This window comes from Eleutherodactylus coqui, chromosome 6, assembly GCF_035609145.1.
Source record: "Eleutherodactylus coqui strain aEleCoq1 chromosome 6, aEleCoq1.hap1, whole genome shotgun sequence".
Classification (NCBI taxonomy): domain Eukaryota; kingdom Metazoa; phylum Chordata; class Amphibia; order Anura; family Eleutherodactylidae; genus Eleutherodactylus; species Eleutherodactylus coqui.
Genome location: NC_089842.1, coordinates 150,730,698 through 150,746,867, shown reverse-complemented (window position 1 = coordinate 150,746,867; position 16,170 = coordinate 150,730,698). Strand labels below are relative to the sequence as shown.

The 16,170-nt window shown below is 41.0% G+C and overlaps 1 protein-coding gene across 4 annotated transcripts in view; it reads left to right on the top strand.

Annotated features, from left to right (window-relative positions):
• FERMT2 (FERM domain containing kindlin 2) overlaps positions 1-12,472 on the top strand; it is a 77,443-nt gene extending 64,971 nt beyond the window's left edge. For 2 of the 4 annotated variants that reach the window (XM_066607983.1, XM_066607985.1), the window contains 6 exons: positions 1,770-1,876; positions 3,520-3,741; positions 4,533-4,553; positions 8,571-8,695; positions 8,827-8,968; positions 10,069-12,472. In XM_066607983.1, the coding sequence (XP_066464080.1) occupies positions 1,770-1,876; positions 3,520-3,741; positions 4,533-4,553; positions 8,571-8,695; positions 8,827-8,968; positions 10,069-10,242 (791 nt within the window). In that variant the 3' untranslated portion in view covers positions 10,243-12,472. The remainder of the gene's footprint in view (positions 1-1,769; positions 1,877-3,519; positions 3,742-4,532; positions 4,554-8,570; positions 8,696-8,826; positions 8,969-10,068) is intronic. The other 2 variants (XM_066607984.1, XM_066607986.1) reach the window with 1 other exon arrangement.
• Positions 12,473-16,170: the final 3,698 nt, after the last annotated feature.

Sequence of the window (16,170 nt, the reverse complement as noted above, 5' to 3'; positions counted from 1 at the left end):
TTATAGTAGTTCTAGTCTTGTACGTAGGGGGCAGTATTATAGTAGTTCTAGTTTTGTACGTAGGGGGCAGTATTATAGTAGTTCTAGTCTTGTACGTAGGGGGCAGTATTATAGTAGTTCTAGTCTTGTACGTAGGGGGCAGTATTATAGTAGTTCTAGTCTTGTACGTAGGGGGCAGTATTATAGTAGTTCTAGTCTTGTACGTAGGGGGCAGTATTATAGTAGTTCTAGTCTTGTACGTAGGGGGCAGTATTATAGTAGTTATATTCTTATACGTAGGAGGCAGTATTATAGTAGTTATATTCTTGTATATAGGAGGCTGTATTATAGTAGTAATATTCCTGTACATAGCAGACAGTAGTATAGTAGTTATATTGTACATGTGGTGGAGGTAGTATTATAGTAGTGTTGGAAGGTCAAATCGTTTGACTGAACTAAAACTAATCATGCATGTTCTATAATGTGGCATTTTGTTTTTGTATTAAATGTAAGCTATTTGGGAGTGTTAGAAGTACAAGTTGAGTTATACAGTCACCAGTTCCCCAGTTTAGCTGTGCAGTAAACACACTGACTGCCAAATGATGTCAAGCCAGAGTCATGATACATGGCGCCAGTAATACCTTTTTAGGGACATTGACCTACTCCAAAAGCTGGTGATTGAGTTTTGTGGAATGTAGGTCCTCATTGTAGTTGTTGGAGTACAGTTCTATCATTCTGGAGATGTGGAGCGATTTTTGGCAGAGATAGTTGGATCTAAGTTGGCATTCCCTGCTTTATATAAACCTGAAGACTCTCTATAATGAGATAATATTTGATTCCTCATCAGGAGCTTGACTTCTGTCTTGCAGTCTTCCTTAACTAGATTTGCTACTCTCCCCTTGGAACCTTTAAAGTATCAAAACATTTGGCTTGAGCTGTAAACCATTTTGGTTTTATCTGTTGGCCAGGTGGAGCAGAGATCCTAATGTGGTGATAATGACTTCTCAATGATGTGTGGTTGACTTGATGGCTCACTTCGTAGAAGGCAAACCCTCCACCATCAAGGATCCAGTCTTTCCTGATGGTGTAAACCTCCCCACCTTTCCCAACAACACTTTATTACTTTAGCTCTAGGGATGGTAGCTATCTTAACCTAGGGAACGCTGGTGCCACATGTCCATGCACACCACTAGCTATAGTGAGTGACCTCATAGGTTCTTCAGAGGAGCCTGGAAATAATCTGGCATCGGACTTGAGCTGCAGTACCTGTTGCTATGCTGTGTCTTAAACCTACTCGGGTGTCTAGCAACACTTATCATTCAGTACTTAAATGGGTTGTCTAGGATTAGATAAACATGGATGATTTTCTTCTAGGAATAGTGCCACACCTATCTATTGGTTATCTGGTATTAAAGCTCAGTTCTCTGTAAATGAGATTGAGCTGCAATACCAAAAAAACTTGTGAATGGGTGCAGCACTTTTTTTTGGAACATCTGATGAGATTTGTACAAACCGTCTTTGGGTAAAACTGGAGCCATGAGCGTGCGGGTGCTGGGAATTTCGTAAGGTGTAGCAGTTGGGCAACCATACATTGTCATATAGTTGTAATTTCCCTTCCAGGCTCGTGTGCATTCTATGGGAGAATATGAGATGGAGTACAGCTAAATCTTCATCCAGATGCAAATAATTATTATGGCATATGTGATGTTCTTGTCCGGAGCCATATTTTAATATCAATGTTCTCTATGAGAACTTGGGGCAATAAAATGTACCAATTCTCTGTTTTCCAGGTTGTGAAGTAACTCCAGATGTTAATATATCTAGCCAGAAGTTTATCATTAAGCTCCTCATACCAGTTGCTGAAGGAATGAATGAAATCTGGCTCCGGTGTGAAAATGTAAGAGATTTAAATGCAAGCTGCAGCATGAATATTCTCACTAGTTCTAGGATATAATCGGCTCCTAGTGAAAATGGTTTCAGGGCTGGCAGCATGTTGGATGGTGCCCTGTGCAATATTTGACACAATTCCCTGTGGTGTATAGTCATGTACTAAATGTTGCTCTAATAAAAATGCCTTACATTGGTCAAATAATACTTGCTTATGGTTGCCTAAATAAGTGCTCTACAGTGCTGGCACCACCATACTCTGCAGTGGCACCCAGTACCTAATTAAATGCCATCATGCAGTGCCAAGTAACAGTGCTATACAATGTCTAACCTATACTATGATTCAAGGTGCTGGCACCCACTGTAGTAGAAGCAGCAATAAGCCCTTTGCCACTGCACAAACACGCTCACCTAAGACTGGCCTTGGTCATTGAATGTTCATGATATAGCTGTGGGCTATTCTTTTAGTAAGGTGATTTACATGCATGTCCCATAAGTTATTCAAGGCCTGAGAATAGGGTTAGGATTGAGGTCCCCATATCTGGTGGACTTCATTATTGGTGACACCTCCAAGCCTAAGGCCTCATGTCCACGGGGAAAATCAGGCCCGCTCCGGATTCTCCATGGAGAATCCGTAGCGGGTCCCTCCTGCTCCGCGGACATGAGCGCTGAAAATAAGAATAAACTTACCTCTCGCCCGCTCCGGATCCTTTCTTCGCCGCGGCGTCATCTTCTCTGCGTCGCGGCCGGATCTTCTTTCTTCGGCCCGGCGGATGCGCAGGATGACGTTGGTGACGTGCCCCGCGCATGCGCCATCCCGAAGAAAAAAGATCTGGCCACGACGGAGAGAAGATGGCGCCACGGCGAAGGGAAGAACCGGAGCCGGTGAGTAAATTCCGATTTTTGTCTCCTGCGGATCCGGACGGCTTCAATAGAAGCCCGCGGGAGCCGTCCCCGCGGGAGACCCGCACGAAAATGGAGCATGGTCCGTTTGTTTTTTTTTTTTGTTTTTTTTTTCATGCCCCATTTTTTTTTTTAAATCACTTTTATTGACCATCCGCGGGTATTTATCTACCCGCGGGGGGTCAATGCATCCCTATGGGATGCGGATCCGCGGGCAGGAGAAGAGTTAAAATCCGCTGCGGATTTTAATTCTTCTTTTCCCCGTGGACATGAGGCCTTAGAGTACAATCACATGTGGTAGATTTGCTGTGGACTTTCCGCAGCTGAAAATTTTGGGTCAAAATCTGCATTTAGTGTGAATTTTGACATTAATCTGCAGCAGACTTTAGTTCCTCAATAAAAATCTGCTGCGCATCCATATTAAAATCCGCAGCAGGAAATATGCACTAAAATCCACCATGTGTGAACGTACCCCAACAATGTGAGCCGTGGACTTTGGAAAGCAGTATGTGAGCCACTCCATTGTCAACTTGCTAATGGTTGGGTCTTCTGGACCTGATGGTCATGTTTGACAAGTTTTATGGCCTCTAAATGAATTAACTTCTAGACCAAACTTTAAATTTGCCATGGACATTGGATCTGGCTAAGAATATGTAGCAGATAGATATAATCTCTGTTCTGTTAGGGGGATCATGGTTTAGGATGGTGCTTTATCATGAAGAGTTAAACGAACTATACTTAATCTTGCAGGAAAAGCAGTATGCTCAATGGATGGCAGCATGTAGATTGGCATCGAAGGGCAAGACCATGGCAGACAGTTCTTACAGCCTAGAAGTCCAGAACATTTTGTCTTTCCTGAAAATGCAGCATTTGAACCCTGACCCACAGTTCATTCCAGACCAGGTCAACTCTGATATCAACCCAGAATGTGTTGTTTCACCCCGGTATCTAAAGAAGTACAAGAACAAGCAGGTAATGGAAAGGTTTTGATGAGATTGGCACACTGTCTTGCCTTGATTTAGGCACAAGGCTTTGAGCATTCATGCATTGCTTACAGGATCAAGCAGCACAAAGGGTTAACGGCATGGTTGCTACATCCGGGAAGTGGCTCTTGTTAATGGTCCCTGAGGTCAGCTGGGACGCTTCTGTCCCACAGAATCTCATGACACTGGGCTGCAGTATAAAGTAGGATGTGCTGTGCCAGGGGAATGTGTGGAATGCAGATACACTGTCAGCTGGCTGCTCAGCAATGAGAGATTTAGGACATTGGTTAATGTAATTGAAATTTCACTTGAACTAAAACGTAATATTTCACTATGTAAATCTATATAATCATGGAGTGGGATTTTCCTTTTGGGGTTGCCGGATACTGACGCTTCTCACTTGTCTTGTGGATGCTAGATTATTGGAATTTTGCTGTATTGTGGAGGTTTAATGACCCCTATGGTAAATCAGTATTGCATTTATTACTCACTAATACCTGCTTTTGTATACGCTGGCATGGGGCTGAATAAAGGCATTGAACACAACGGTTGTGCCTGCATCCTCCACCATTTGCAGCACAAGCCCCGCTTTCACGTCAGACTCTTGACACTCACTCTGCTTGCATTCATTTTGCTTTTGTTTCTGCTTTATTTTTGTCCTCGGATGACTGCAGATCCTTTTTCTTTTGCCTATTTGGCTTTAATCTGAATTTTTTTTGTTTTATCTCCATCTTTCTCCTTATCCTATAATCTTCCATTTCTCGGCATTGCCACCTGCAGCCAGGCTATGTAAGAGACTTGGTAAGTTCCAAGCAGAAGGACTTTTGTGTTCAGTTGGCAAATTTTTCATATCATGCTTTGCCTTTTTAAGATGTTTTACCCCAACCAAAGATTGCTCAAAATCTATATATTTTCTGCTGGGATTTTAACTTGCATTTTGTGTTTTTTATAAATTGCGATTTGCTAAAAGGTTATAATTAACTTCTCTACATACCTACATGTGGGTACAGTTGGGTTACCTGTTTGTATCTGGTATGACATTGGCTTTTCATTTAGTAGTGGAAGCCGAAACAGACACATTTTCCAACTTTTTTCTAAGAATGTCGATTTCAATGTGGAACCTCTTCAGATATTATAGAAATGCAATTAGCTAATAAAAGGACTACTGTTCTTATAACTGTGTACTGCACCTTCAGATTCCTGAATGTAGAATAACTAATTGTATCAATGCTTCGAAGTATTTAATGCTATTTTATAACATGACTGTATGGGCTGAGGACTAGACAAGTTGTAGACTAGGAATTACAGCAAGTTCGTAGTTTATTTGAGTTTACTTGATGGTCCGTTTATTCACAAGTTTGCCTCTCGGTTCTGGAATGCTTGTCATCCCATAACAAGTGGAAGGTTGCAAGGATACATTGATGTGATTTGAATGTGCTTATTAGGTACCCCAATGCACAAATCCTATAGAACTGTGGTCTGGAAGAAGGGCAGGACCACAGAATGATAATGAAAATCTACATAATAGTAAGGCTCCTTTTACACAGAGTGATAAATCGTTTGTACGAGCGAATGAGAACAGAGTTGACGTCTGAAGCCTGTTTTATATAGGGAGATAAATCATTCAGAATTGCATTCAATGACTAAACAACCGCTGTTCACATGCAAGAATGTGCGAACGAGGGAATGATTTTTATGTCTGCATAAAATGAGCGACTAACAAAAGGCGACCAAATTCTCGTTTGTCATTCAATCATTGGCTATGTTTACACTGAACGCTGATTATTCAAATTCGCACGATCCAGTGATTGGCTTTAAAAAATAATCGTTCCGTGTAAAAGGGCCTCAAGTCAAGTAGCTTCTGGGAACTGTAGTCACTAAAGTTGGCTAGTCATATTAACAAGTTGTCATAGGTAGATAAGGCTACATCCACCTTTTCTAAGGCTGAATGCCCATGGGCGGATTACCGCTGCGGAAATCATGGTCAGACACCCGCTGCGATCTCCACAGCAATGTCTGTCTATAGACATGCTGTGTAAAATGATCCTCCCCTGCGCACGAGCGGAAATCAGCTGCGCTTTATTAATTTTTTTTCTTCCGCTTGTGGGGGGAGAATCGCAGCACGGATGGCTTCCATTGCAGTCAATGCAAGCTGCCCGTCCTGCGATACTCCGTGCTGTGGGCACAGTGGAGGTATCGCGGGAATCTGCATTATACCCCAGCACCATGCGCTACACTGCACATGATCGCTGGCCGACACTCTCATGGCAGATCTGGAGAGGTTAGAATAGGGTCTTTGGTGAGTGCCGGGTCTGATTCTGCTGCGAGATTCACAGTCTGAATCCGACCCGGCCGTGGGCACAAGCCCTAAAGGATAACTTGAGTTTTTAACTAGTTCCTCTGGTTTGTTTATGTAGTAACAAACAATGGATATATACCGTAATTCATCCCCCCAGCACAGTAAGTAAATCTGCCACACAGTCTGGAATAGGGGAGGCATTTTTCAGTCTCCCAGTTCAACCCTCTTAAAATACTACATATAAGATGTGTCGGCATTAAAGGGAACTTGTTACCACCTTTATGCTGTCCTCTGAGGGCAGTATTGGGTAGGGACAAGCACGCTGATTGCAATAATGTCTGTGGTGCATCTTTTGAAGTAGTTTTGTGTGCTATCGATAAAATGTACATTTCTTACACAGGACTCCCAAGAAGCCGTCAATACTCATAAGCTGCAGGTTTGCCCCTTCTCACCCCAAGCACTGTAGGGTAGTGTGCACAGGGCTAGCCCGCAGCTCATGAGTGTTGAGGATGTCTTCTTGTAGTCTGCTGTCAGAGACTTACATTTTATCAATAGCAGCGGACACAAACTGTTACGCAGATACATAAGACAGACATACTGCTGCAGTCAGCAAGTCTTTGACTATCTTATGTTGCTCTCATACTTTAATATTTGTGCATCAATACAAGTTTTCCCTGTTTGGAGTTAAGTAGTCTTCTGCTTACGAAGCCTCCGTCCTGATGGAAATGTCTAATTCTTTCCATGGATTCCAATTCTTCTCCACTAACTTACTGGATTGTTGGACATATGATTTAACTGACAGGCCAAAGACTTCGACTGGATGGATGAATACACAAAGTGAAATTCCATTTAATCAGCCATTCTATAATCCTGAAAGACTGAGAATCCAGCGTTTGTCTCCTATACAGAACTGTAATATGTGGATGCAGCAGATTTGGTTAACACTCTAGCTTGTGCTTTTAGACTTGCATATGAGGTTTTTTATATTTTAATGTCTTTCCAAAACCATTTGGTAGTTCAGCAACTATTGGGATACATTGATGTTGAATTAAAGGTAATACAGATAAAATCTAAAATCATTTTTTATTGTTCAATCATTTTATCTGAAAAATTTCTTACAACTAAAATTTTAAGAAGGTCTCGCAGGACCTTGTGAAAAGAAAATGAACATATCCTGTAATAACCGAAAATAGAACAATTCGGGCCAACTCCTACATCTCACTCTTAACTTTTATGGTGTCTATTATTTTCAGATGAGGACATAGATTAAGTACCTCAAGTAATACTTGGCCCGACAATAAGATTAAATCCTATCTTCACTTGTGTAAGACAAGAAGAAGAGAAAAGTGTGTGTGCTTCTCTCGTATTTTCCGCCTTTTTTTTTTTTTTTTTTTATTTATTTATTTTTTTTTAATGCTCTTTTCTTATATAATTTTTAACTTTTTTAAAATGCCTTTTTTAAATTCTCATTCTGTCTCCTTAAGCAATACTGACACGAATAGAGTTGCGCCAGATCTTGGCTTGCTCTTCTGATCAGCTGTTGAGTTTATTCGCTGCGGAATAAGTTGGCGCTATACAAATAGAGTTATTATTATTTATTATTATTAAAGATTTATTTATTCTGAAGATAAAAGATAAAAAATCGATGACCTAAGAGCTGGACAATTGCTTTAAAGTTTTTAATAATTTTCAAATATTCTCTGTTCTCAACAAATTTGTCGGTAAATGGGAATATCATTGTTTGCATTCAGATGATGCAAACTAGTACATATCTGGCAGTGCTGGACTCTAGACCGATACATAATTTGCAACTACAGAAACTTCTCTGGTACTTTGCTGAAATCTATGTGTTGGCTCACAGAGTTTTGCCTAGACTGGATGCAGTTGTATCCATTTCTCAACTGAGATACTACAGTATCTAAAGGTCTGCTGCCTCTGAATAATTGTCAGACTTGGGTTAGATAGCATCCAGTGCAGAATTTATTCATCTTTTTGCGCTTTAATCATGAGAGAAAAAGATTTTTGGATGTGTATGTATGCATGTGTGTATGACAATGGCAGCATATCCAGAGCAGCTCCGTGAATAAATACAGTACCAGAACCAAGCTCATCAATATAATAGCAGAACTGAGCAATTGGGCTGAAAATATTGCCTCTGCACATCAGAGGTGAAGAGACCAAGCCAGGCGGAGGATGATTCATGTAGCTCCAGAAGACTCTGCCACGTGAAGGAAGAACATGACTTGGCCAGCATACCTAAGGAGGGGAGATCGGCCTTAGGCTACATCATCCTGGTGTCCCCTCTACAAGCTAGACTGCGTTAGTCACATGTAGAAAAGGCCAGCCATAGTCTGAATGTAAAGAATGTTCTCACTTACTGACTGCAAACTAAGGAGTTGGTTCATGGTCTATAAGAAAGTTGTACATCTTATATATTCAATGACCCATATATTTTCTATCTTGATGCTGATGTTTAGATGAAGATTCTTCTTGGTGTAATGATTTTTTTTTTTCTTCAGATCACAGCCCGTATCCTGGAAGCGCACCAGAATGTTGCTCAGATGAGTCTAATAGAAGCCAAGATGCGGTTCATTCAAGCATGGCAGTCATTACCAGAATTTGGCATTACCCATTTTCTTGCAAGGTAGGTGTAAGTGATGACCAACTTGTGTTGTATTCTGGGAGATGTAACAAGCTTTGTATGCTGTATAAGAAAAGGGGGATCTCTATTATTATTCAGCTATCCTACATATGAATGCAAATTGTTTTCGGCAGGTTCCAAGGTGGGAAGAAGGAAGAGCTGATTGGTATTGCTTATAATCGGCTCATCAGAATGGATGCCAACACTGGAGATGCCATTAAGACATGGAGATTTAGTAACATGAAGCAGTGGAACGTCAACTGGGAAATCAAGATGGTAAGCCTAGCCTTAATTATCATATATATTAGGTCGTATTTAGGGAGGGGGCAATGTTCAGGTTGACCTTTTAAGTAATTAAAGGTGTTTTCTGGGACTGTAATATTGGCCTATCCCAGTGGTCCGCAACTAGTGGTTTTGGAATCGTATGTGGCTCGCCATAGGAGCCCTGAGTTATGACTATATATACTTGGTTGCTATAATATAACATGCGCTAACAAGACTGGGGACTATTTAGATCTCATTATTGGTACCGTCAGGGTTTAAAAATGGATGGAACCTGGATGGGACCTGTCTTGGCCATTAATAAAAGCTGCTGAATAGGTCTTCCTTTTTGGCAGATTTCTGCTCATTTCCATTTCATTGCTCGGGGGTTCAGTTTAAACACTAAGATAAATGGTTTACTTAAGGGGATCGTTCCGTCAACTATATAAGTGAATGACAATGACTGAACGATTGATGTTTAAACTAAACGATTAGTGAACGAACAAACCATGTTTTTTTTTAAATCCAAATAGAATTGAAAAAGGCAGTGGAGAGATTTGTAAGAACTGTGAATGAAGGATTTTTCTTTCTGTATAGGGAAAAAGTAAGGTGCCGCGTGACCACTAGTTGTTGACCATGTAAATGGGGCATGATCGTTTAGCTTGAAGACAATAAAAAACATGTGGACTGAAGGCGCAACCCTTCTAGTCAAGAAAGATATTGCAACAAGGGGAATACCCGAGTCTTTGTTTTTAGCAAAGTTAACGGACAGCCATAAATGCCCCATCTTCAGAAACTGCTGTTGAAATGTGGGGGATGTAGGCAGCAGGATTTTCCACTACACTGGAGAGAAAAATCCCCTTGAAGGGGCTTTTGTAGAAGTTCAGTCATGGGGACCATTGTAGAGATTCAAATCTCCAGCCACATCAATAACTATATAGGAACTACCATCATTCAGATGGGCTAGCATGATAACCCTGCTAATAATGATATAGTTTCACATAAATTCATTGACCATGGTGGCTGTATAAATGCACTCCTGGGTAGGGGTTTCTTTTCTTTTTGAGAGTCTCTTCGAAACGGTCAATAATGGAAGCCTATTTTTCTCCTCAAAGGTAACCGTGGAGTTTGCAGATGAAATGAGGCTCTCCTTCATATGCACAGAAGTAGATTGCAAAGTAGTTCATGAATTTATTGGTGGATACATCTTCCTGTCTACGCGGGCCAAGGACCAGAACGAAAGTCTCGATGAAGAGATGTTCTTCAAACTCACAAGTGGATGGGTGTGAGACCTTAGCTCCCACCCACTGCTCTCCTCCAAGATTACCAGAGCTCTTTTTCCAATTTTTATTTCTTTTTTTTTTTTTCTAAGTATGCTGCTTAAGGAAAAAAAAACATACAATAAACATAAGCTTGAAATGTATCCTCCCTATGAAAGTTCTGCATTTAACAAGCTGTGGGCACTAACCAAAGCACTTCCATACTACAATATGTTGCAAGTACCACCTTCTGTCCAAAAAAAGGAGGAAATGGATGATTTTTTTTGTTTTTGACAGTGGTTTGAGGGGCGTAATGGCTATTGTAGACTGAAGAACATGCAAGAATTAAAAGCCATTCACTATAGACGATGATCAAGGGCTTAGACTTTATAACTACACAATAATCAGGTCTACTGCATGTATTTTTATATTTTGGTTCCCAAAAAGTTCACCTTCTGGGGTTTTTCAGCCCTTTTGATGAAACTTTTTTAGCTTGTAATGTTTTTGGATATTATGTCAATCCTGATCAATTTTTGTGCTTTTTCAAGAACACTGTAGCCTTTTAAGGAAAATGCTAATATTTACAGGGGCACCTGGAGCATACCTGAGAGCTGGCAGCCATTTTTAAAGCCCAAGCTAGGGGCCAAATGAGGCTAATCCAATGAGGTAGTTGGAGTTTTATAGACAAAATGATGTCAACATCTTGCCTCAAATTGCTTTTATGATGTTATTGACCGCCCCCACTGTGTATGGGCTGTTGGTACATATAGTTCACTTACATTTCCCTATATGTTTGTTTCCTTTTAGTTCTCCTACTGTCTACACCATATAGTATTAAACAAAAATGTAGTGTTCACCAGCGTCGTCCTGCCAGATATGCAACGTTTCATGACTATATGAAGTAAAGGTCGAATGAAGTATGTTAAATTTTGTTTTTTTGGTTTTTTTTTTGTATAACTTATGTAAAAACACAAATTTTATAAAATTGTACAGTGTTTATTAATTTTCCTTCAGTTACAGGATCACCTATTTTTTTTCTTTAGTTATAGTAATCTGCATTTAAGAATGTACTCTTATTGTCATTTTTAGTATTAAATATATTTCACTGCAACCTCAAGTTCTTGTTTTATCACTGAAGTATACATGCCCAGTAAAATCTGGAAAGGGGGGGAGGGCAGCAAGGGTCAAAGATGGTGACCATTTCGATGTAAAAAAAAAAAATGCAACAAGTAGTAGTATCTGAAGCAAGATATTAATGACCTAAAACAGGGGCGTAACTATAGAGGATGCAGGGGATGCGGTTGCACCCGGGCCCAGGAGCCTTAGGGGGCCCATAAGGCCTCTCTTCTCCATATAGGGAGCCCAGTACTACGAATAAAGCATTATAGTTGGGGGCCCTGTTACAAGTTTTGCATCGGGGCCCGGGAGCTTCAAGTTATGCCTCTGACCTAAAAGTATACACACACTACTTCGTTCTATATAAAACTATATTTACATAACTGCTTTGGTGCTAATGCTTGTGTTCCTCCGATAGAAGTATGAGCGTTTCAGAAAATCTTATTTGCAGACAAAGGGAAGCACACGAAAATTGATTTTTCACTCTAACTCTATAGAAGTTTATCAAAAGTGATGAGAGGAATGGCTTTTGTTGGCCATAGCAACCCATTGGAGTTTAGCTTCCATTTGCCGTTGCTAAGGGCAACCAGGCTGGTTCTTTTGTTAGACCGTTTTTGATAAATACAGTCTCTAGGTTTGCCGTCACATAAATATATAGACTGATGTAATACAATATTCCACAATCCATATAATGTTTGAATATTTTGAGAACATGGTGGCAAATGTCTATCACCTGTACGTCTTTCCGAGAGATCATAAAGGATAAGAAAAGTATGGCTGCTTTCCTATAGAAACAGTGAAATGCCTGTCTATGGGTGTCCGTGGTATTACAGCTCAGCCCCATTCTCTTCAATGGGACTTGACTGGCATAGCGCACGTAACCCATAGACCGGTAGGCATGTTTTTCTAGTTCTAGATGGCCCCTTAAAAATTACATGTTTTTCATGAAGCTCCAGAAATCTGACCTCTGGGCACGTGTTTTTTTGTTTTTTTTTCCCCAAGAGTGCTGTTTTGCCATTGTTCTGTGCAAAGTGCTGCATGAGACACCTCAGACCTACTACATAGTATTGTGTTCAGACATGATATATGATGATTTAAAACTATGTATAAAAGCTTTTTATTTTAAATAAAAGATAACATTTTATTTAAAGTCTGGTGTGTTTTTATTTAGAGAGTTACAAATAACGAAGATGGAACAATATCTCTGCAGCGCCACCTATTGGATGGCAGCATTCCTGCAAATCAATGGATGACTTGACCAATTCTGTAAAACAATGATTGGGAATAGGAAACTAAGCCAGAATCCATGTACAGACAGCTGTTTCGGGGTGTTTGCCCCTTATCACTGTGCAGTAGGTTTCTGGCTAGGTTTGCGAGAAGCCTGTGACGTGTGTCGTCCCTCTTCACCCCTCTTGACTCGCGTTTAAGGAGTTTGTATGAGATTAGAAAAACATGGCAGACTTCCTCCGGAAACAGAGCCACTGTTGCCAATGGTATTTTGTAGCTCAATGATTAGAAAAACATGTTTTGGTTTTTTTTTCCCTCCAAGAACAGCATTTTAAAGCCAGATTGCTTCTGCAGATTTTAAATGAATATCAGGTATTGGTTAATACTTTAGCAGCCTGGTGTTAAACTGCTGGTGTGTCAGTACTAATGTGGATCAATTGTGGGGTGCAGGATAGCCCGCTGGGATTTATGTTGGTGGGACTGACACCCTTCCTATGCCCAATCTATGTGCAAGAATAAGGCTGCACCCACACGGGCCACAAAATCATTGCTATGAAACGCATGTATGTGAAACCCGTGGTTTCTAATGGGTTCTTTTCAAGCTACAAAACATTGATCATGAGAAATAACTCATTGGAAACAATGGGCTTAAGTCCCCCTTCACATGGGCAACACTATCACTGCAAAAAAAATTGACGCGATGTCGCTGCGTTTCGCAGCAATACTATAATTCTGTGGCGCTACAAAGTCACGTGACTTTGTAGCACCATGTTCGAGGATCTTTGGGGAGGGGACTTTAAATATAAACCCTACCCCAAAAATAAGCCCTAGCTGCAGAAAAAAAATATAAAAAATCACCTAAGAAGCGCTGTCAGCTCCGCTGCATCTTCTCACCGGTCCCTTGCAGTTGTCTTCAGCATCTCTTCTGGTCGGGGATTAAAAAAAAACTCCACCTCCAGGAAGCGCTGCCTCTAATTGGCCAAGTGCTGTGATGCTCAGCCAATCACAGATTTTCTAATCCCTGGCTAGAAGAGCTGCTGATTACAACTGCCAGGAACCGGGGAGAAAACGGGCCAGAGTGGGACATCGCCTCTGTGTTTTGGTTTTAGAATTTTTTTTTTTTTTTATTTTTTTTTTTTGTTCTGCAGCTAGGGCTTAGTTTAGGGCTTTGACAGTAGGATTTCCTACTGTCAAAGTTGCATCGCACCGTATGAAAATCCCATTTTTTTATGCGACGCAACGAAGGGGAAGGCTCCATAGGGAAACATGGGCTACAAAACCTCACTGGTCGCGTGCATATTGCGAAACCCACCAGGTTTTTGACTCTCAATGTAGCATGCTACAAAACAATGCAAATGTGAAGGAACCCATAGGAAAGCATGGGCGTCGCATACATGCAATTTGCAGCATTGTCACGACGCAAGAAAATTGCGTGACTTTGTCGCACGTGTGAAGGAGGCATAAGGCTGCTTCCACACGGGCTACAAAACACATATATGTGAAGCCCATGGTTTCCAGTGCAGCAGTTTGCCTGTCTGCATTCTGTTGAAGTGATGGTCTACCTGCCCTTGTATCTTTACATCAGGATATCGGTGATGCGGCCACTGGCAGGAATTTTTGAATTGCTATGTCCCTTTCCAGTTGTTTGTCGTGGTTGCATAAGACCGGGCTCACGTGGTCTAAATATGTGTCGGCTGCGCAAATACGCTGCATGTTTGCATCGCATCGGAGAGAACATCGCCTTTGTGAAAGCTGCTTCTGTACATGCGCACATGGAAAAAATGCTGCAGCATTTTACAGTACAACATAAGTAGATAAGATTTTAAAAAACTTCATCTACTTAATACAGAAAAATTCTGCACAAATTTTGAAGCAGAAATGACAATTCATGCGGATTTTGAATCCACAACCTTTAAATTTGTGCTGCTTTAGGGCTTAGTCACACAGCATATATCGGCCACCGTTTTCACGGCCGATATACGTTAACATCTGATGCATTGGATTCCAATGCATCAGATCACACAAGTGTATTCCTGTGGCATAAAAGCACCCATCAGGAAAGCTAATCCTGGAACTATCTTCTTGGCCTGACTACGACCGCTGCCATAGCCTCCTATGAGAGCCAATGACAGCTAAACTCCCTCCCCCTTATCTCCGCCCATTGCTGGCTGCGGACAAGAGCACGGGCAGGAGGGAAGCCTAGCACTGCCCCTGCCTGACCCCTCCCATTGCTGGCTGTGGGGAGGGGAGGGAGCTTCGCTCTACCCTCCCCCACAGTCTGTTTATAATGGGAGAGGGAAGGGGAAGACAGCATAGCTCTCCCTCCGCCCGATGGCATTTACGCCTAGTCCATGCAGCACATGGTAGTGTGTATTGGCTGGCTGATATACGCTCGCGTGAATAAGCACTAAGGCTCAGTCACAAGGGTGTATGTGTCCCATGTTTTACCTGCGTAAAATAGACAGTACACAGCAAATGCACATGTTAAATCCCCACAGCCTATATTGCTTTGCATCACACACCAAATTAGGATATGTTTATTTTTGTTTTGTTTTTTTCCATGCAATGTATAAAAATGCAGGAATGAGGAGCTCAATAGAAATCAATGGGCTCTTAGCTCCGCGTATTAATATGCAGGTGACATCTGCATGTGTGAGTAAGGCCTTATTTTAAGTGCAGATTTCACCTCTTTAAATGAGGGGATAAAATCCACATCAATCGGTGCAGATTTGCTGCTGATTTTCTGTTGCAGAAAATCCGCAAATCCGCTATGAAGAGGAAGCTGGGTGGCCACCATCGGGGCTGACGTGACAGCTCTCATTGAGACTGTCAACAGCTTTTCCAGACTAATAAATAAGTCTAAAAACTCATATACATAGGCATGAGTAGAGTATTCATGGACCACAAATTACTTATTGAATGCGGATGCTTGTCCTTCTGGGTTTTTGGATGTGTAAATACGCAGTGATGCATACATGTGCTGGCCCATTTACTTTTAGGGCTTATTTTGGAGTATAATACACAACAATATAGGATATGCTGCGTCTTTTTTTTTATGCAACCTGAAAATTGTGTGAAAAATATGCAGATGTGAATGAACCCATGGATTCTATTCACTGCATAGATGTGTAGATGAGCACTAACTCGTTACACTGTAATAGTAGTATCCTTCTAGAACTATGGCAGTTTCTTACTGGTGATACCTGAAAGAATGGATCCAACCTCAGTGGGACCTGCAATGGCAGTCAAACGGCAAGAAGGGTGGAAAATTAAAAAAAACTAAAAACTTTTTCTCTGTCTGGGAGGGGGATTTTGCTATAGCATTGTTATTTTGTGTGTTTTATATGGCATATCATTATAATATGTATTTTTTTTTACTCAAAATAATCCTCCAACACAATTCCTAAATGTCACTTTAGCAATGATATATGGACACTGCCCACTAATTACATGGCTTTAGCAAAAATAAACAATCTAGCACTGAGTGAGTCATGAAATTACACTGCATTCAGACTTTCCATTTTAGAGGCAAAATGTTGACAGCTTCCTTTTCTGACAAACATTGGAACTATTTGGATTTTTTTTTTACATTTTTGTATCTTTACACATTAACCC